The sequence below is a fragment of the Triturus cristatus genome, chromosome 8, assembly GCF_964204655.1.
Source record: "Triturus cristatus chromosome 8, aTriCri1.1, whole genome shotgun sequence".
Classification (NCBI taxonomy): domain Eukaryota; kingdom Metazoa; phylum Chordata; class Amphibia; order Caudata; family Salamandridae; genus Triturus; species Triturus cristatus.
The window spans coordinates 1430840031-1430860678 of record NC_140591.1 but is presented as its reverse complement, the minus strand read 5'-3'; the positions used below and the strand labels follow the sequence as shown (position 1 = coordinate 1430860678).

Below are 20648 nucleotides of genomic sequence, written 5' to 3'. Positions count from 1 at the left end.
AGGGCCAAATCCAACAAATATCAATTGTCATTGTTGGCGGGGGTCATTAAGATGCCCTCGAGCCTTCACCTCAAATGAATCATGGCCACTCCCCACACTCTACAAGGTCTGAAAAGTCCACACAATATCAGCAAGTGAACTGAATTCTTCATGGATGGTACTGTTAATATACATAATCACAAGGTATTATAAAACAAATCGGTAAAAAAGGGGGTGGTGATGGACGGAGCATCAGAACCAATCAAACACTCACACCCAGTCAACAGATCTGAGCAAAATAAAGATGGATTAAACCCAGATCTGTGACTGGGGTTGAATGCTTTGCCAATGTGCAACATTCCGTACATCATCTTGTGTGTTTTGCTGTTCGCCCTATGTGGGAAGGGTATGCCCAGACGTGGGTCCCATGCTCACTATGCCACTGGAGTCAAGCTATCCTGGCTGAAGAGGGGTGAAACCCCGAAACCGGTCCTAGGATGCTTGATTCCAGTCCAGGGAAGACCTGGCTTGGCAGTTCGGACTGGACTGTTCCCACGAGGCACAGGGTCAAGACTGATTTGCATATGGCCATGTCTGAACTGGGGTGGCGTGGTGAGCAAAATAACGATGGATTAAACCCAGATCTGTGACTGGGGGTGAATGCTTTGCCAATGTGCAACATTCCGTCCTTCATCTTGTGTGTTTTGCTATTATAAAACAAATACAAATGCAGAGGTTACAATGCTTTTTATACATGTTCTTATCCACACTCTTTATGAAAAATGTTGCCACTTACTGATATGATTTGATCTCCCCTCTGCAGTTCTCCACTGAGATCTGCTGGTCCACCTGCCAAGATGAAGGAGATAAAAATTCCCTCTCCATCTTCGCCTCCAACAATGTTAAACCCAAGTCCTGTAGACCCTTTGTGCAAGATGACTTTTCGAGGTTCCCTAGGGAAGCAAATTACATTGACTTGAGTTTTGCAAATGAATACTATTTGTCTCTGTATCATATCAAAACAAATCCAACACAGTAACTTTATTCAGTTCATTGCATTGATAAGCCATAAAAGCAGAACATCTTAAAACTATCTCTCATTATACAGATAGTAAAGATAAAACGGGCCATACCTCCATTCCCACTTAATAATTGATCCACACAAGATAATATAGTAAGTTATTCCTGAGTAAAATGCAAGTAATTAAAATAAAATCAATCACATTCTTAAAAAGATTTCTAAGTTCCCAGATGGAATTTCTGGCTAAAGTGCAAGCAATGGGCAACCATCGTTCTCAGTCTTAACAATTAATTTCATCTCGTTTTCAAGAGGGACAGTCGTAGTGCAGTACTCATGCAAACTAATAATGTTTTCTTTACCAAAATAGCCTCATATTTCAAACCCAGTATATTTGCAGGCCAAGAACAATCATGTTCTTTCACATTTTCCTTCTGTTGTCACATTCTTCTTTCAGTAGGAGATTAAAATTAATCAGACGTGGATATTATTTGAAAATGTTTTTGTCTTCCTTTAAAGATTTATTATTTAATGTTTCAATAGGTAATGACTACCAATAAGTGTGTCCATAGAACATTTGATAGCTACAGTATTCAAGAGCATATAGGTCTACTCTGAAACAAAATACATAACTTAAAAAAAATATATATAAAAAGCAGATCTTAAAATTTGTCATAAGAAAATTACAGAACGGTTAAGTAATGGGGGGAAATAGCATTTGGAGATCAGACTTTCTATTTGAACAAGTGCAGTTTTCAGGTCAACAAACTGATATCAATATCAGCCTCACCTACTTGAGCTCGCAACTTTAGAGGTGCAATGTTGGACTTGGCTCTTTTTGCAGGGCTATCCCCAAACATTTTGCTTCTTCCTCCTATTTTTTCCTGACCTGTTGTTGTTGGTTATAGGGCTCTGGGCACTTTACCACTGCTAATCAGTGCTAAAGTGCATGTGCTCTCTGTGTAAATTCTGAAAATGATTGGTTATCCATGTTTGGCATATTTGATTTACCGATAGGACCCTAGTAAAGTGTACTGAGTGTGCCAGGGCCTGTAAATCAAAAGCTACAAGTGGGACTGCAACACTGATTGTGCCACCCACTTGAGTAGCTCTGAAAAGGTATCTCAGACCTGCCACTGCAGTGTCTGTGTGCAGTTTGTTAACTGCCATATCAACCTGGCAAGTGCACCCACTTGCCAGGCCCTAACCTTCCCTTTTCTTACATGTAAGGCACACCTATGGTAGGCGAAAGGTACTTCCCTGGGCAGAGTGCAGTGTATGTGAAAGGTAGGACATTTACTGGTGTATGTGACATGTCCTGATAGTGAAATACTGCTAATTTCGATTTTTCACCATTGAAAGGCTATCTTGCCCCATAGGATAACATGGGAGTTAATTTATAACACCTTATAACTATAACTTTCCATTGGGACAAGATAGGAAGATAACGTTTAGTATGCCTGGACTCAGAATATAAAGATGCATCTTTTAGTACAGGTGATTTTTAAATTGTGTGTTTGAAAATACCACTTTTAGAAAGTGGGCTTTTTCTTGCTTAGCCATCCTGTGTGCCTCTGCTTGTTTGTGGATTGACTGGCTTTTGAATGACAGAGGCTGGGGATGTGCATTCTCTCAGACGGCCACCGAGGGGGTTGATGTGTGTCCTAACGTTCCTGGATGAGTCAGGGGTGGGCTGAATTGACCTGGGCTGCATTTAAAGTAGGGGGAGGAGATGTCTTTCACACCTGAATGGGACAGGTCTGCCTTGGACAATGCTGTCTCCACCTCCACCAGCTGCACCAGAGAGGACATAACTGTTTTTGGCTGGGCAAATAGCCTCTCTGTTACCAGAGAACAAAATAATTTGTGCTATGAAAAGTGGGGCCCAGACCCCTGAACCTTAGACTACTTCTGGAATCAAGAGGAATCTTTGCCAAGGAGAAGAGCTGGAGAAACTGGAGGAGGAGTACTGCCACTTTGCTGTGTGCTGTCTGGGGTTGGCCTGCAGTGGCTGTTTCTGCCAAGTAGAGGACAAAGACTTTGCTATGTGCTGTGTATCCTGCTTGAAGAAGATCTCCAAGGTCTTGAAGTAGAGCTTGCCTCCTGTTCTGAAGTCTAAGGGACACAAAGACTTCACTACCAACTCCCTGAACTTCCTTGCTTTTGAGGTCTGACCTGCCAAGATGTGTCTGTTGCTGTGTTGGGTCTCTGGAGGTTGTTCCTGCTGTTGGGAGCTGGAAAAGAGATGCAACTAAGAGAAACTTGATGCATCCACATTCGTTTCCAACACATTGCTGCTGTGCCACTGAAGAAACTGATGCAGCGCCTGCCCGCAGCTGGAGAAATCACTGTAGCAATCACTGCATGCTAAATCCTGTGCACCGATCTCCGAAATTCGCGATCACTGCACTGATTCCGATGCAGACCCTGCTGTGCGGCTGCAAGAACCAATGAATCGTGGGACCGCGGCTGGAGAGACCAATGCAGCGCTGTTGCCGCTGCCGCATCGAGAACCGACACATCCCCGATCCTCACGTATTGCACAGGGGAACCAAGTCTACAAGAATGCAGGGCTGCAGGAAGAAACCGATGCATCACCTCCCTGCACAGTAAGAAACCGACGCATCGCCTCCGTGCACAGTAAGGAACCGACACATCACCTCCCCTTCGTGACAGTAAGGAGCCGACGCATCACCTCCTCTGAAGTAAGGAACCGTTTTTTTCAGTGAATCATATATACTGCCTTTCACATATGTAGTTACTCACACATATACCACTGAGATATATCCATTAACTCACCAACAAAGCCGTATGCACACTCACTCACCCATACAAACCCTTGCAGATGCACTCATGAACCTATACACCCACTGAATCACCCACTCACACATCCATGCAGGGAGTTACACAACCCCACCCACACAGACACTCAACAACTATACAGGTACTCAGACAACCAATCATCCACCCATGTAGAAACTGATGTAGCTACTCACCACCCCATGCAGCCACTTACATACCAACTGACAGACTGATAGACATTCACACAGATTAGTCACTCATCCATGCATTCACTAAGACATGTTTAATCACTCACCTATAGTCGGTCACAGACCCACTAAATCATCTATTCAGACACTCATACACCCACTCCTTTGTGTATCTATATATAACATTCTTAAACATTTAAAAAATGTCCAGTCTCTGGATGATGTCATCAGTGATGTCACAGACCCTGTCATGAGTGATGTAATATGTGACATAATCGACATTGCGGGGTGCGAGTTATAGTTAGCTCAACTAACAATGACGGCCACATTTCTCTGGTTTTGTGCAAGTGAAATGTCCAACTAACAATAATGTCCCTGAAACCTGTGGGTTTTTCAGTGAATTTCTAAGGTTTTTCAAATGCTAATTTCTAACTATAATGTCCCTGAAAACAATGTTTTTTTCAGTGAATATATATGTATATATATATATATATATATATATATATATATATATATATATATATATATATTACCTACTGGCGGTCGCCAGTAGGTAGTTATAGTTAGGACCCCTTTTCCATAGGAAATTCGCAACATTCTATTTTGAATAACTTTGGCGCCGGTTGACGAATCCTCGCGAATTTCTCAAAATAGGTGGGGCGCTACGCTCCGCTCCTACCCTGAAAGTCTCGGGGGGATTCGTCAAGCGGGGGCTGAGATAAAAGGGGGGTCCCAAAACGCGTTTTTCCCATGCATTTTTCCATAGGACCTTTAGACAGGGCTACAGCCCGAACGGCTGAACAGAATTACTAGAAATTTGGCAGAGAGGTAGTCCCTAGGTCAAGGAAGTGCCTTTTGTAGGTTTGGTGTAAATCTGTTCAGTAGATTCTGAGAAAATAGCCTTTAAATCAATATATATATTTGAGCCAGCTTACGGTACGCTTACCGTAAGCTTACCGTACGCGTACGGCGGCGTGCGCGAGCGCGATTCTGATTGGCTGTTAGATCTTAGTAAACATTCGAATCGGCCGAAACCAGGAAGCGGCGGCCGCCATTTTCTCTCTCGCACTCTGAGGGGGGGGCTGTAAACAAAGGCAAAAAACATATAAAGGGGCTGTTTAGACAGCGCCCATGCACATAGCCATGTTAGTTGAGTCCTCAAAGGCCAAAAACGGTAAATTTTTATTTTTTTAAAATTTCGCCGATTACGCTTACCGTACGCGTACGGTGCGCTTACGCTAAAAATTTTAATAAAAAAAAAAAACACTCTCTGTGCATGGCATATTATTGTCATCACTTACAAATTAAATTTAACAGATTACCTATCACAAGGAAGCGCATAATATGTCCTCCATGTGCGCACGGTGCGTAACGTGGGCATGCGTGTACGGCACTAACTGCGTAAAGTGGGCGCGCGGTGCGCAAAGCGCACCGCGTGCTCACCGTGCGTGCACGGTGCGCGAAGCGCACCGTGCGCGCACGGAACGAACTGCGTTAAGTGGGCGTGCATGCCACGAATGGCGTAAAGTAACTTAGCATTTAAAAAACCGTACAAATTCACTGAAAAAACCATAGGTTTCACACACGTTATAGTTAGGAATTAGCATTTAAAAAACCTTGCAAATTCACTGAAAAAACCATAGGTTTCAGACATGTTATAGTTAGCGGAAATTTTACTGATAAAAAACCAATGAAATTCCCCCGTTATAGTTAGTGCAGGCAACTATAACTCACGCGACCGCAATCTTCTGCTGATGACATATGTGTCTTTATGAAAAAAAACATATTTCTAATATATGTATAGCTAAAAATTTAGGGAAGAAGACATTGGCAAATAAGTGTCTAAATACAGTATTAGCATCAGCAGAGGATTGCGGTCGCGTGAGTTATAGTTGCCTGCACTAACTATAACGGGGGAATTTCATTGGTTTTTTATCAGTAAAATTTCCGCTAACTATAACATGTCTGAAACCTATGGTTTTTTCAGTGAATATATATATATATACATATATATATATATATATATATATATATATGTTTGTATATATTTATGATGCAAACAAATCAAGATGTCTCTCAGTTCTTGAGCAAGGCGGCACAGGTCAAGCTTGATAGAAATGTAAAGATTAAAAAGCCAAGTTTGTAAGACTTTTTTAAATGAGGCTGGATTGATGCAGGAGCGTAAGTGCAACAGTAACTGATTTCAATGGAAAGGGGTCAAAAAAGAGAAAGAGCGACCCCCTTACATGGCCGTGCAAATACTCTGGGGGCGTAGTAGCAGTTGCCCATTGGATCTGAGGTTGCATGTAGGAATACAGACTGATACATACATTCACACAGATTAGTCACTCACCCATGCATTCACTAAGACATGTCTCATCACTCACTTATAGTCAGTCACGCAACCATTAAATCATCCATTCAGACACTCATACACCCACTCCTTTGCGTATCTATATGTAACATTCTTAAACTTAAAAAAAATGCCCAGTCTCTGGATGATGTCATGAGTGATATCATCAGTGATGTCATTTGAGATGTCATCAGTGATGTCACTGACCACGTCATGAGTGATATAATATCTGACATCATCAGCAGTGCATTGCGGGGGCATGAGTTATAGTTAGCTCAACTAACTATAACGGCCGAATTTTTTTGGTTTTGTACGAGTGAAATGTCCAACTAACTATAATGTCCCTGAAACCTGTGGTTTTTCCAGTGAATTTCTAAGGTTTTTTAAATGCTAATTTCTAACTATAACGTCCCTGAAACCTATGTTTTTTTCACTGAATTTCAAAGGTTTTTAAGTGCTGATTACTAACTATTACGTCCCTGAAACCTATGATTTTTCAGTGAATTTCTAAGGTTTTTTAAATGCTAATTTCGGACAATACCGTAGTAGTCGTGTTTGCAGAGTGGTGCAGAAAGGGGGCTAGGCCTCCGGCCAGCGCTCAGGAATTCTGCTGCGTAGCACTTACAGAAGGTACCAGGTGGGATAATTGGCCCCAAAATCTCTCAGGAGTAAAGTGGACTTCATCCCCCAACATGTAGTGTGCGAGGAGGCGCGTTTGAAGAGTGGTGGAGAAAGGGGGCGTGGCCCCCAAAGACCTCTTAGCAATACCACTGTGTGGGACTTACTGGAGGTAACAGGAGGGTAGTTGGCCCCCAAGGACAACCTTGGGGGCCAACTACCCCTCCTATTACCTCCCGTAAGTCCCACACAGCAGCATTGGTAAGTTTTCAAAGCAGGCCATGCCCCCTTTGCCCACCAGTCTGCAAACCCACTCCCCGACGTGCTCTTGGATGGAGATTAAAGTCCCCTTCACTTGTGGGAGTCCTTAGGGGCCAACTAGCCTACTTGTTACCTCCAGTAAGCCCAGATAGTGGGATTGCTGAGAGTGGATACAGGCCATGCCCCCTTTCTCCACCACTCTGCAAACGCGCCTCCTGGCGTGCTCTTGGTTCGGGGGTGATGTCCCCTTGCCTCCTAAGGGTCCCTAGGGGTCAACAAGCCCTCCTGCTACCTCTAGTAAGCCCCACACAGCTGGATTGCTGGGAGTAGTCCAAAGCCATGCCCCCTTTTTACACCACTCTGCAAAACATGCCTCCTAGCGCACTGTTGCTCGGGGAATGAAGTCCACTTCAGTCCTGAGGTCCTCAGGACACAAGAGGACCTCATCGCCCCACCAGCAGTGCGCCAAGAGGCGCATTTGCAGAGTGGTGTAAAAAGGGGTGTGGTCTCCTACCACCTGTCTGCATTCCCACTAGATGGGGCTTACTGAAGGTACCTGGTGGCCTAGTTCGCCCCTAAGGAGCCTCATCAGTGAAGGGGAATTCATCCCTTAACCCAGAGCGCGCCAGGAGGCGCGCTTGTAGAGTGGTGCAGGGGGGGGCAGGACCTCCCGCAAGTTGTCAGTTTAGTTTTTTCTCCTTCTTTTAGGAAGGGAGGCTGTGTGGCCCAGTCCCCTTAATATTTTTGGCACCCCATCCCCGGGGCTTTGCCTCTTCAACATTTTTTTTATATGTATAGAGGCGGGGGGGCCGCAAGGCCCCCTCCCAGGCCTTGTTCAGCCCCGGGGACCACATCACTGGGGCATGGTCTTTGTGTTGGGGACTGCGGGGGGAGCCCCAATGTCCCCGCTGTCCCAGCCGGCTCCCCGCCTCCTGTGGGAGCTGGCATTGCTTTTGGGCAAAGGGAGCTGCTAACATGCTGCTCCCTTTGCCCAAAAGCAACTCTGCTCTGCTTCGTGGAAGTGAGAGCAGGTTTCCTGCTCTCGCTTCCGCAAAGCAGTGTTTGCTATGGCAGGGCGGGAGCACCGTGCTCCCGCCCTGTCATAGCAAACTGCAATGTCCCGGGGGTGGACACCCCGGGACATTGCTGGAGCCGGCCCTGGGGGGTCCCCAGGGCCAAGAAAGGGTCCAGGAAGGGGGCCATACGGCCCCTCTCCCATCATGTTTGCAGCTCCAGTGAGGTGGTGGTTCCTGAGGCCGGGGGTCCACAACGGCCCCCACACTCAATTTAAAATTGCCCTGGGGAAGTGGTGGGGAAGAGCAGGAGCAGGGGCTTTTTGAATAGAAACGAGGTCCTAACTATAACTACCTACTGGCAACCGCCAGTAGGAGATATATATATATATATTCACTGAAAAAACCATAGGTTTCACACATGTTATAGTTAGCTGGACATTTCACTCGTAAAAAACCATTGAAATTCCCCCGTTATAGTTAGTTCAGCTAAATATAACTCGCGCGACCGCAATCCACTGCTGATGACGTCACATATTACATCACTGTATTCACTAAGATACTGTTAATAAGTCAGTTATACAATTAATTTTACAAAAAAAAACATCCATTTAGACACTTATTTACCCGTTTATTCTTCCATTAACCTTTAGATATACATATATAAAAAATATTTATTTTTCAGAAAGACACATAGTCACTGGATGATGTCATCAGTGATGTCATCAGTGATGTCATTTGAGATGTCATCAGTGATGTCATGAGTGATGTCACTGACCATGTCATCAGTGATGTAATATGTGAAGTCATCAGCAGTGGATTGCGGTCGCACGAGTTATATTTAGCTGAACTAACTATAACGGGGGAATTTCAATGGTTTTTTACGATTGAAATGTCCAGCTAACTATAACATGTGTGAAACCTATGGTTTTTTCAGTGAATTTGCAAGGTTTTTTAAATGCTAATTCCTAACTATAACATGTGAGAAACCTATGCTTTTTAAGTGAATTTGCAAGGTTTTTTAAATGCTAATTTCTAACTATAATGTGTGTGAAACCTATGTTTTTTTTAGTGAATTTGTAAGGTTTTTTTAAATGCTAATTTATGTATGTATCATTATATTTTTTATATATTTATTTTACAATAAACTACCTATGTATATAGTTATAGATTGACTGTATCCTGTAATATGGAATGGCTCGTTTAAAATGTGTTTTTTTTTTTAAGGGTTTTTCACCATGCGTGCACCCCGCGATTTTTAGAAAAATAAAATGGTTTTTTCACCCTTCGGGGTCCTTCAGCGACCCCCTGACAAAGGCTAGGGGGTCAGGAACTCTCTACCCTGCCCCCTTTTCACGTTCTCCACCTTTCTTTTTCACTGCCACACACAAAATGGCGTCCGACACTTCCTGATTTCGACCGATTCGAATGTTGACTGACATCTAACCACCAATCAGAATTACGCTCGCGCACGGCACCTTGCGCGCACGGTGCGTGCATATGGATATTTATGTACTTTTAACTGCAATTTTCTCAGGAACTACTGAACAGATTGACACCATATATGCAAAAGGCACAACCCTGAGCTGAGGACTACCTCTTTGCCAAATTTCAAGTAATTCTGTTCAGCCGTTCGGGCTGTACCTTCGACTAAAGGTCCTATGGGAAAATGCATAGGGAAAACGCGTTTTGGGACCCCCCTTTTTTCTCAGCCCCCGCTTGACGAATCACCCCGAGACTTTCAGGGTAGGAGCTGAGCGGAGCGCCCCATTAGTTTTGAAAATTTCACGAAGAGAAGTCAACTGGCGCCAGTAGTATATATATATATATATATATATATATATATATATATATATATATATATTTTTTTTTTTTCACTTAAAAAACCATAGGTTTCACACATGTTATAGTTAGGTGGATATTTCACTCGTAAAAAAACCAATGAAATTCCACCGTTGTAGTTAGTTGAGATAACTATAACTCGCGCGCCCGCAATCCTCTGCTCATGACGTCACATATTACATCACTCATGACATGGTCAGTGGCATCACTCATGACATCACTGATGACATCATCCTTGTGATAGAGTGGCGGTCGCGCGAGTTATAGTTATCTCAACTAACTATAACGGGGGAATTTCATTGGTTTTTTACAAGTGAAATATCCACCTAACTATAACATGTGTGAAACCTATGGTTTTTTAAGTGAATTTGCAAGGTTTTTTAAATGCTAATTCCTAACTATAACGTGTGTGAAACCTATCGTTTTTTCAGTGAATTTGTACGGTTTTTTAAATGCTAAGTTATGTATGAATTATAATTTTTTTAATATATTTATTTTTCAATAAACTACGTATTAAACATTTTTTTTTTTAATGGTTTTTCACCGTGCGCGCACCTCCGCGATTTAACAAAAAAAAATTTTTAATGTTTTTTTCTGCCTTCGGGGTCCTTCAGGGACCCCCTGACCAGGCTAGGGGGTCAGGAACTCTCTACCCTGCCCCCTTTTCACGTTCGCCACCTTCCTTTTCCACTCTCGCACTGAAAACAAACAAAATGGCGGCCGACACTTCCGGATTTCGACCGATTCGAACGTTGACTGAAATGTAACAACCAATCAGAATTACGCTCGCGCACGTTAGGGTGCGCGCACTGTGCGCGGCTATAGATATGTATGTGCTTTTAACTGCAATTTTCTCAGGAACTACTGAACAGATTGACTCCATATATGCAAAAGGCACATCCCTGACCTGAGGACTACATCTCTGCCAAATTTCAAGTAATTCTGTTCAGCCGTTCGGGCTGTACCTTCGACTAAAGGTCCCATGGGAAAATGCACGGTGAAAACGCGTTTTGGGACCCCCCTTTTTTCTCGGCCCCCGCTTGACGAATCCCCCCGAGACTTTCAGGGTAGGAGCTGAGCGGAGCGCCCCATTAGTTTTGAAAATTTCGCGAAGATTCGTCAACCGGCGCTAAAGTTATTCAAAATAGAATTTTTAGGTTTCCTATGGAAACACGGTCCTAACTATAACTATCTACTGGCGACCGCCAGTAGATAATATATATATATATATATATCTCACCACACCTCGCTGTAGCAACTCCAGTTTATGGAAAAAAAACAAGCATGGACCCAAGTAATTGCGAATATTTTTATTTACCAAAGTCTGCCATTACGCGTTTCGGACGGACAAGCGGCCTTCATCACATGACATAGCTTAGCAATTGACGCCGCTTTTTAAAGTGCTAGTGCAAATAATTAACCATGGAAATGAAAGACAGATTTCATTGCATAAATGCTTTAAAAAATACAGATGACATTATATACATTTTAAATGTAACTTATACCTGTAAAATACATTAGTATTTATACAAAATATTGTAGGCATAAATGCCTATTGTAAATAATGTCAGACAAAATTCATTATAATCCACTGCATGAATGCATAGCTAAACTAAATCTCTATCTGATCCAAGGTTAAAAAACATTTAATTAAAAAGAAATAATGACGTAAAAAATTGCCTTTCCCTAAGGATGTGAAAATGAACAAAATAATATTGAAAAAATAGTAAATATAATTAAATTTACTGATATAAATCGTCACTGTCAAAATATTTGTGTAGGGAACTACAAACAACTATCTTATAGGTCAGGAAGTTTATAGAAAGTAAGTACTAATCATATTACTGGCCTAATATCTAGATCCATTGGCCACATGGCTCCTGACGCACCGGAATCTGATCCCTTACCTATTTGAAGTGATGATGTGCTACAGTACTGTTTGTATTGAATGTCAAAAGAATATTGAACAGTACAGGACTAAACAGTGCAAAGGTAAGGTTGACATATGCTGTTCTACTACATCACCGTAACTAGAATGTGCAAAAAATGCTTTGAATGTGCAAAGATGCCGAATTAAAGTGCGAGACAGATGTTGTAACATAGCACCAAAAATTGCTGTTTCATAACTTGCTACATCATATCCATAAGTACTGTTATAATAAATCACAGTAACCTAAATGTGCAAAAACGCTTCGAATGTGCAAAGATGCAGAGTTGAGGTGTGAGACAGATATTTTGGCATAGCAGCAAACATTGGTGTTTCATGACTTGATACATCATATCTATAAGTACACTCGGACATAGATGCATATAGATAAATAAATTCATGGTAAGAAATATAAATATAAAATACCTGATAACTATATATTGTATACTAATGTCTAAAATCTATATAAATGAGGATAAATGTGAATATAAATAACAATAAAACACCATATAAAAGCGCTAAAAGAAATTCAGCAAGCAACTCTTGAGGTTGTGACTATCTTTGATTTGTCCATTATTAGAAGCAGAAAAATCATGACTTATCCAAAACAGATATAACAAGATATCATTACAAATATATACTTTCAAAAATGTGATATTATTTAAAAAAGTATTACTTGTAAAAAGTGACATTTATAAAAATGTGTGCAGGTCCTCATTGGTATTAAGCCCTCCTGGGTACTTAGAATCAAATTCAAGTATATAACTTGTTTCAAGGTATCTTAGTTTGGCTTCCCTTTCGCCCCCTCTTCTAGTTATAGGGATAGCTTCAATGACATAATAGGTTAGTTGTTTGGGATTGCCGTTATGAGTAGTGTGGAAATGTCTGGCTACCGGGTAGCTTGAATCATTATTAGTAATCGCCTGGATATGTTGCAATATTCTTTTATGGACAGCCAATTTGGTACTTCCAATATATTTTAATTTACAGCTGCATTCTAAGACATAAACTGTATATTCGGTTTTACAAGTGAGATGTTGTTTAATCTCACAAGCCTTTGTGGAGAAAGCCATAGTGTATGATTTCCTTTTAGTGCCAAATTGGCAGGCTTTGCAAGAAGAGCATTTAAAAAAGCCTTTCCTTTCCATTAACCATTTGTCTTTAAGAAATTCTTCTTGGCTATTGCTTACCAGCATGTTTCCCATACTCATATTTTTCCTGAACGTTATAGAGGGATTTGAGGGTTCTAACCTACCAATTACAGGATCATCTTTAATGAAATGCCAATTGCGTCTCACTATAGCTCGTATTTGAATTTCTTGGTTAGAATACTATAAAATCAGTCTAGTGGTCGGTGAAGCTTCAGGTACCACCTCCGTCCTTTTAGCTGTGTAGGTTAACAGATCATCCCGGGCCTGTGCCCTGGACCTTCTTATGGCTGCATCTACAATTTCTGCACGGTAGCCTCTGGCCACAAATCTTGCACGGCTTTTCAGCCTGTTTTTCTAAAGTGTCTTCATTATTGCTGCAAATGCGGCGAATCCGCAACATTTCCCCACAGGGAATTCTTTTGATAAGATGAGGAGGATGGGCACTCGTCGCGTGCAGCACAGTATTACCGGCTGTATGTTTTCTAAAAAGGGTGGTGGTTAAAAGGTTATTAATAACTGAGACCTGCACATCTAAAAATGTCACTGATGCTAATGGTGGAAGTAAAATGTAAGTTGACATCATTGTTGTTAATTTGATCAATAAAATCAATAGCACTTTCTTTACTTCCATTCCATACAATAAAAAGATCATCAATATAATGTAACCAGGAAATAACTTTGGTACCACAAATATCTTGGTACTCTCGCATGAGAACCAGCTCCTCCCACCATCCCATAAATAAACAGGCATAACTGGGGGAGAAGCTGGCTCCCATGGCGACTCCCTAGATTTGCTGGAACATTTAACCATTAAAAAGGAAAACATTATTTTCTAAACAGAAAAGAAGCATATCCATTAACATTTTTGTATGGCCGGCATATATGATAGACTGGATATTTAAAAAATACTCTACAGCTCGTAATCCATCAATGTTCTTAATACACGTGTACAATGCAGAAACGTCCAAAGCTATAAGTAAATATTCAGGTCTCTAGTTAATGTCCTTAATCTTTCTTATAAAATTGCACGTGTCCTGTACATAGGATTTTAGATTTTTAACGAAACCCTGAAGGAAAAAGTCTATATATTTCGATGGATTCTCCAATGGCCCAGCACAAGCAGCAATGATGGGCCTTCCAGGTGGTTTAATAATATTTTTGTGGATTTTTGGAATAAAATAAATCACCGGAACCATGGGATACTCTTTTTTAATATATCTCTATTCCTCCCAACTGAGGAGTCCAAGACTTTTCCATGCTATAAGATGTTTGAACAGGGAATCCTGTGCGCATTTGAACTTTAACAGAGAACTTTTCTTGTAGCACTGTTGATCCTGTAACTGGCTGTATGCTTCCTTCATGTACTCCTCTAATGGCCATAGGACAATATTACCGCCCTTGTCCGCATTTCTAATCACCAAATTTTTTTCTTTTCTTGACTTGATGACTAGCTGGTTATATTTTCTTTCCTCATTAGTATATTTGTTGTTAGATCTATTGATGGTATGGTTTAGCCTTTTGATTTGGGTCACAACCTGCTTACTAAACATATCTAAGGCGTCTCGTGCCAAAATGGGAACAAATTTGGATTTAGATTTAAAAGGAGTAAGAGGCCGTACATTTGCTCCTGAGGGTGAAGATAGCTGGTCCTGGTTGGCAATGGTCCTCGGGGCTGAAGAAGGCCCGGGAGGGGGCCATGCAGCCCCCCTCCTCTATACATATAAAAAAAATGTTTAAAAGAGGCAAAGCCCCGGGGATGAGGTGCCCGGGCCAAAAATGGCCTCCGGAGGGGGGACACGCGGCACCCCCCTTCTAATTGCACATTTTTAATATTTTTCTTAAAGTGGCTAATATGTGAAAGCAATTTTAGAATCTTACACAACACTGAGATTTTATAACTGTCTTTTAACGTATTACAGTCGGATCTTAATATGCTTTCTTAATATGCCGGGGCATGGACTTTGTGTTGGGGACTGTGGGGAAAGCCCCAATGTCCCCACGGTCCCAGCCTGCTCCCCGCCTCCTGCGGGAGCCAGCATTGCGTTTGGGCAAAGGGAGCTGCTAACATGCTGCTCCCTTTGCCCAAAAGCAACTCTGCTCTGCTTCGTGGAAGCGAGAGCAGGTTTCCTGCTCTCGCTTCCATGAAGCAAAGCAGTGTTTGCTATGGCAAGGCGGGCCAAGGAAGGCTCCAGGAAGGGGGCTGCACGGCCCCCGCCCAACATGTTTGCCCCGGGAAGTGGTGGGGAAGAGCAGGAGCAGGGGCTTTTTGAATAGAAACGAGGTCCTAACTATAACTACCTACTGGCAACCGCGAGTAGGATATATATATATATATTTTCCCCAATCATCATTACACAGCCGATTAAATATTATAGCCAATACCAGCGCAATTTGCACAATTCAAAATACATTTGTTTACGTAAATCTTTGCATATTTTAGCACATGTATTATACTAATTGCGTATTTTGCACATTGTTGGAAAAGATATATTTATTTGCGAATTTTGCACAAAAAATAGCGATATTTGCACATGGTCTGAAATATAGGCTATTAACATGTACATGAATTGATTTTAGGTTTCTCATAAAATAGTGGGAAATGAACATTGAATTAACATTATTAAAATATCGTTGTGATTGATGGCCAAAAAACTGATGTTTGCTTATAGAAAAACATTGCATTGATGCAGCTTAAAAAGAGTATGTATATTTGATAAAAAAAACGTAAATAGAAAATCTCTTTACTATCAAATGTCAGATGATATTTGACTAGGTAGAAGAAAGACTCACCCATTAGAAAATGTAAAAAAGTGGCAAATAGTATGTTGTTTAGGTTTATTATCACATGTGGTGTCTGCACAGCATATTTAAATATAAAAAAAAGAGTCATGGCCGGTAACTGACAATCTGTGAGCAAGGGCACCCACCCGAAACGCGTCCGATTTTGCAGCTTTAAGAATAAAACATTTGTGCCTGAAATTTGGGATTCGTGTTGTCCTTGGTTCGCCGAAAGGAAGTGCTAAGACAGCGTACTTTTCTTGATATATATATATATATATATATATATATATATATATATATATATATATATACAATATCACTAAAAAATAAATAAATCGAGTGAAAAACCCTTGGAGTGCCAGTTTAATCTCTGTTGGAGAAAGGAGTTGTTGTTTCGCTATATATATATATATATAAGGTTCTTAATCCGAAGGCAAACTTTCCGCTGGGATAAACCTGTATCTGACCCACTCCATCTTGGTAGGAATTAACTTTTTACTTTGACCATGTCTAGTGCAAGCAGATAACTGCAGTTGGTGCTTTGTGCTTTTTGGCTCTGTTTTTGATCCAAACTCTCAAATGTATGTGCCTGGTGACATTTTATTTATTAAAATATTCTCTATTTTTCTAAAGTGGTTTGTGATTTTTCTTGTGTTGTGTTGTATTTTTACTTTATTACTGTTTGACTACTTCATAAATACTTTAAACATTGCTGCTTAATTAAGCCTGACTACATTGGGCCAAGATATCAGAGTTAAGCACAGGTTTATTAAGTGATTTTAGTGGTATATCCTGACAAGGATTGTGATTATTCTTTGAGGTGCGTTCTCATCCCCCTCAAATAATACTCTGATTTTTTGCAATCGGCTTCTTCTTTCTTATGTGTCCTGCTTTTTATCACCCCAGCAACCCTCTTGTTCCTATCCCATGCCTTCTTTCTCCTGTGTGCCCTCCTCCTTTCTTGTGGTTTCATACTCAAACTGAGATGAAAGCAAACGAAAGCACTTACTCTAATGTTTCAGCAGAAGGAAAAGAGACCGAGTTTGGGAGCATTTGACATGTGTAAGCAAGACCTTTTGATTTTAGTAAAATTAGATTTAGAGGAGCTTTCAGTCAGCTCTCTGCATTCATTGCTATGTTGATGTTCCATTCACATTTGACCTACTCCCTTCACAGCATACAGCATGGGAAAATGAGTCAGCTCACTCCTGCCATTGGCTAACTTCCTGGTAAATTACGACATTATGCACTTTCACAAGGAGCACATTCACACACAAAGTAGTTCCCTTCAGTACGAGAGACCACTCCAGCAATGTATACTTTTGAGACTAACAATGTTTTTGCTTTTTCAGATTTTGTTTAATATTTGCAAGAGTCCAGAGCTCCCACAACAATGTTTTATAAAATCTTCAGCTAAACAAAACAAGCACTGACAAAGACAAAAGGTGGAAGAGCCAATGACCGACTGATATGCTTTATCAATGCTTGTTTTGCTATTAGGTTGTGTTCTGTGCAGTCTGCTGAAGAGCAGCTGAAATTATATACTTTTTCTTTCTGTTCAGTTAAAATGGAACCAGGGATGTCCAGAGAACCTTTAGCAGCTGCAATTCTATAGGAGTGTCTGAAATTAGAGTAAATCAATAGATTTACTCCACAGAATAAGTTTCCTATAACAGTTCACGTTCACCTAGAAACACGCTAAGACTATCTAAGATGCATTGGAAATGGACTTCACCTACACCATGCTTTTAATATAAAACAGTAAATGTTCTGTCACCCTATGACCACTGTCAGTAGTCCCAGTATCACAAGCCATTCTGAACTTTTTATTAGTTTCAATTTTTGTCAACCTCAACTTAACATGTTATGCTATGATGTGCTATGCCAAGTTATGTATTGTTATTTTATGTTCCTTTATCAAAGATTTATATAGTGGCTTAAATTACTCTTGCAATGGAAAGGTCTTCACTGGATCCCTCAGATCCAGGACATTCCAGGCCAAAAGCAAATCTTCCCAAACTAATCAAAGTGTTCACAATGACAAGAAAAATGCTTTGAAATTCTGTAAAATTTTTGATACTACACATGCTACTTTCCGTCTACTTTGGAACCACAATAGAATCAGTACTTTGGTTCATGCGGACATTCTCAGGGTGGAAGCTGAGGGGGAAGGTGTTGGAGCCCTAGTTTGCCAGATTTATAGCAACATCAAAATCATTGACAACAAGATCCTCCTTAAATGCTTCTATCTATCACGTGTGATTCTGTGGATCTTTCTACTTTCTTGCAGCATCCTTTCCTCATATTGTTCTCTGCGACAGAATATCACTTGTTGAGCTCCTGAGGGACCAGCTATTTTAACCTCGCCATTAAATTTAAACATGTATCATGGGGCCAACATGGTCAGTTCATTTAGCATTACCTTTTTAAACTGCAGTTCTTACTAAAGTTCATTAAGACAACTCAACATATAAGTCTACTGAGTGTATGCAATATATAAACATTTGGATGCTCCATGATTTCCCATTTAAATCAGAGAAAAATGTAATTATTTGGTTAGCCAAACCTCTGGATTCACTGTATTGCACCATTCTACCACACTTTGGTTAAGTATTTAGGAGAGCTTCTAAACCATTCTGAATCACTTGATCATGTATTAGAGAAGTGGTTATATCATATGTTTTGTATCGAAGGGTCAGTGGTATTTTCATATCTAACTTTTCTGCACAAGAGCTTTAGAGTATTCCATTGGTTTTCTTACACTGCGATTATTCTATCTGCTTTGATCATACTTTGTCAGCATTATTAATGATTCTAAAGAAATAAAATGATGCTCCTTCCAATGTGGTCTCCACAGAAAGTGGATAGCCCATGACCTATAAAGGGGGTGGGGGATGACATTATGTAACTTCCTGACATGCCAAGCAATAAAGTTGGAGTAATGAAGATTACCGGAAAGTAAATGAGGGGTATAGTCACAAGAACGTGTGATAACTATCGCAAGAGTAGCGGGAAAATAACCCCATGACAACGTGGGTTTCACAACAAGGCGGTAGCATGCGATAGTCACCAGATAACGCGACCGATGTCCGCGTCAAAATCGATGCCACGCCGCATAAATGCGATACACGAATGTAAAAAAAATGCGATGAGGCCAACCGCGGTACAGAAATCAGCGAAGACCAGCCACAGGCCTGCAAATTCCACGCGTCTGACGGAACAATGCACTATAAAAGCTAGAAAAAACCAAAGCCAAAAAACAATTCAAACTGGGTCGCAACATGGATGCACCCGGACCGAGTGCAGAGGACAAGCCGAACATCACAAGCCCCACGGAGGACCAGCCAGGAACCCTGCGTTCAGGGAAGTGCAAGAGGAAGAGGAAGACGAGGTTCAGTCCGCAGGAAGACCGGAGCATCGTCACGGAGGTGACCCAACACCATCAACAACTGTATGGCACCTTCACTGCGGCACTGGCAACCCAAACAGAAATATGGCAGGGCATCGTCACCAACGTCAATTCAGTTGGAGTGTCAAGGTGGTCACTGGAGGAGGTCAAGAGACGCTGGCATGATCTGAAAAGGCAGACCAAACATAAGCTCGCCGCCAACAGGAAGGTAGCAACGGCGACTGGAGGTGGGCCCCCTGAGACACAGGAGGAGCTGGATGAGCTGGAGCAAATGGTGGCCACAGTCAGCAGTGAGGAGACGGTGGCAGGATTGGGGGGCCTGGACACAGCATGATACGACGTGACATAACAGCAACAGGGTGAGTAATGACCAGCGACGGAGGGGACGGGGGAAGATGGGCACAATGGTACACATGCACAATCAAGTGTAGCACACTCCACATCCACAATGACCGTGGAACATGTCCCTGATTGGCTAGTCACACTTCAGTACACATAGAAATTCCAAGTAGAACCCCATCCACAATGTGCACAAAGGGGCCCCTCCCTATTACCAATATCACAACCGACCCATGCACATGTGCTGAATCCAGCAAAGCAGCGGCTCTGTGACCCACACTGACTATGCAAGTAACAATGCATTTCCGATAGAATGGCAGCAGCCACAAAAAATGACACGGCCCACGATACGACATGGAGGAAGCCCAGTGCGGATCACATCCGTAAAGGAGCAGGTTACACTCTGACATGTCCATGTGCACCCACAACCCATGCCCTACAAAACACGCAGCAGACAAACAATGCACCAGGCCACAAAATCTGTCAGAGAGCACATATGACCCAAGTCAAAAGCAAATCACGCCCGATAAGCACACAATTCTAAGGCACTCTGTCTCAAAGGGAGAAGGCCACACAAAATCAGAGCTGCAGGGGCAACTCCCCCACAATGCAGCACACACACATAGCAATCAAAGGAAATCAGCAATGAGGGCAATGTGGTACAATGTGCAACACCAGCACCACAGGACAGAGCTCACAACAGGTTCTGCTGGTGCGTAGTAACTGTCCACTCACATCTGGCATTGCCTGTCACAGTGTGATGATAATGAGCGGGTACTACCACACATCCGTCATGTTTTCGGAAAACACACTGTCATCCAATAGCCAGCTCCTCCAAAACAGTCACAATGTACATTGCCATGCAGTCTGAATGTAAACATCTGAAAATCAACAACATACATGTTAACCTGCCTCTCCCCTTAACATTTTAGAGGGACAATCAGCACCTACTGCAGAGCAGGACACA

General features: G+C 41.7%; 1 protein-coding gene across 4 annotated transcripts in view; it reads right to left on the bottom strand.

The window, feature by feature from the left end:
• Positions 1-20648, bottom strand: part of DLG2 (discs large MAGUK scaffold protein 2) — a 4361751-nt gene that overhangs the window by 1170641 nt on the left and 3170462 nt on the right. For all 4 annotated transcript variants that reach the window (XM_085623221.1, XM_085623223.1, XM_085623224.1 and 1 more), the window contains one exon: positions 776-932. In XM_085623221.1, coding sequence (XP_085479347.1) covers positions 776-932 — 157 coding nt within the window. The remainder of the gene's footprint in view (positions 1-775; positions 933-20648) is intronic.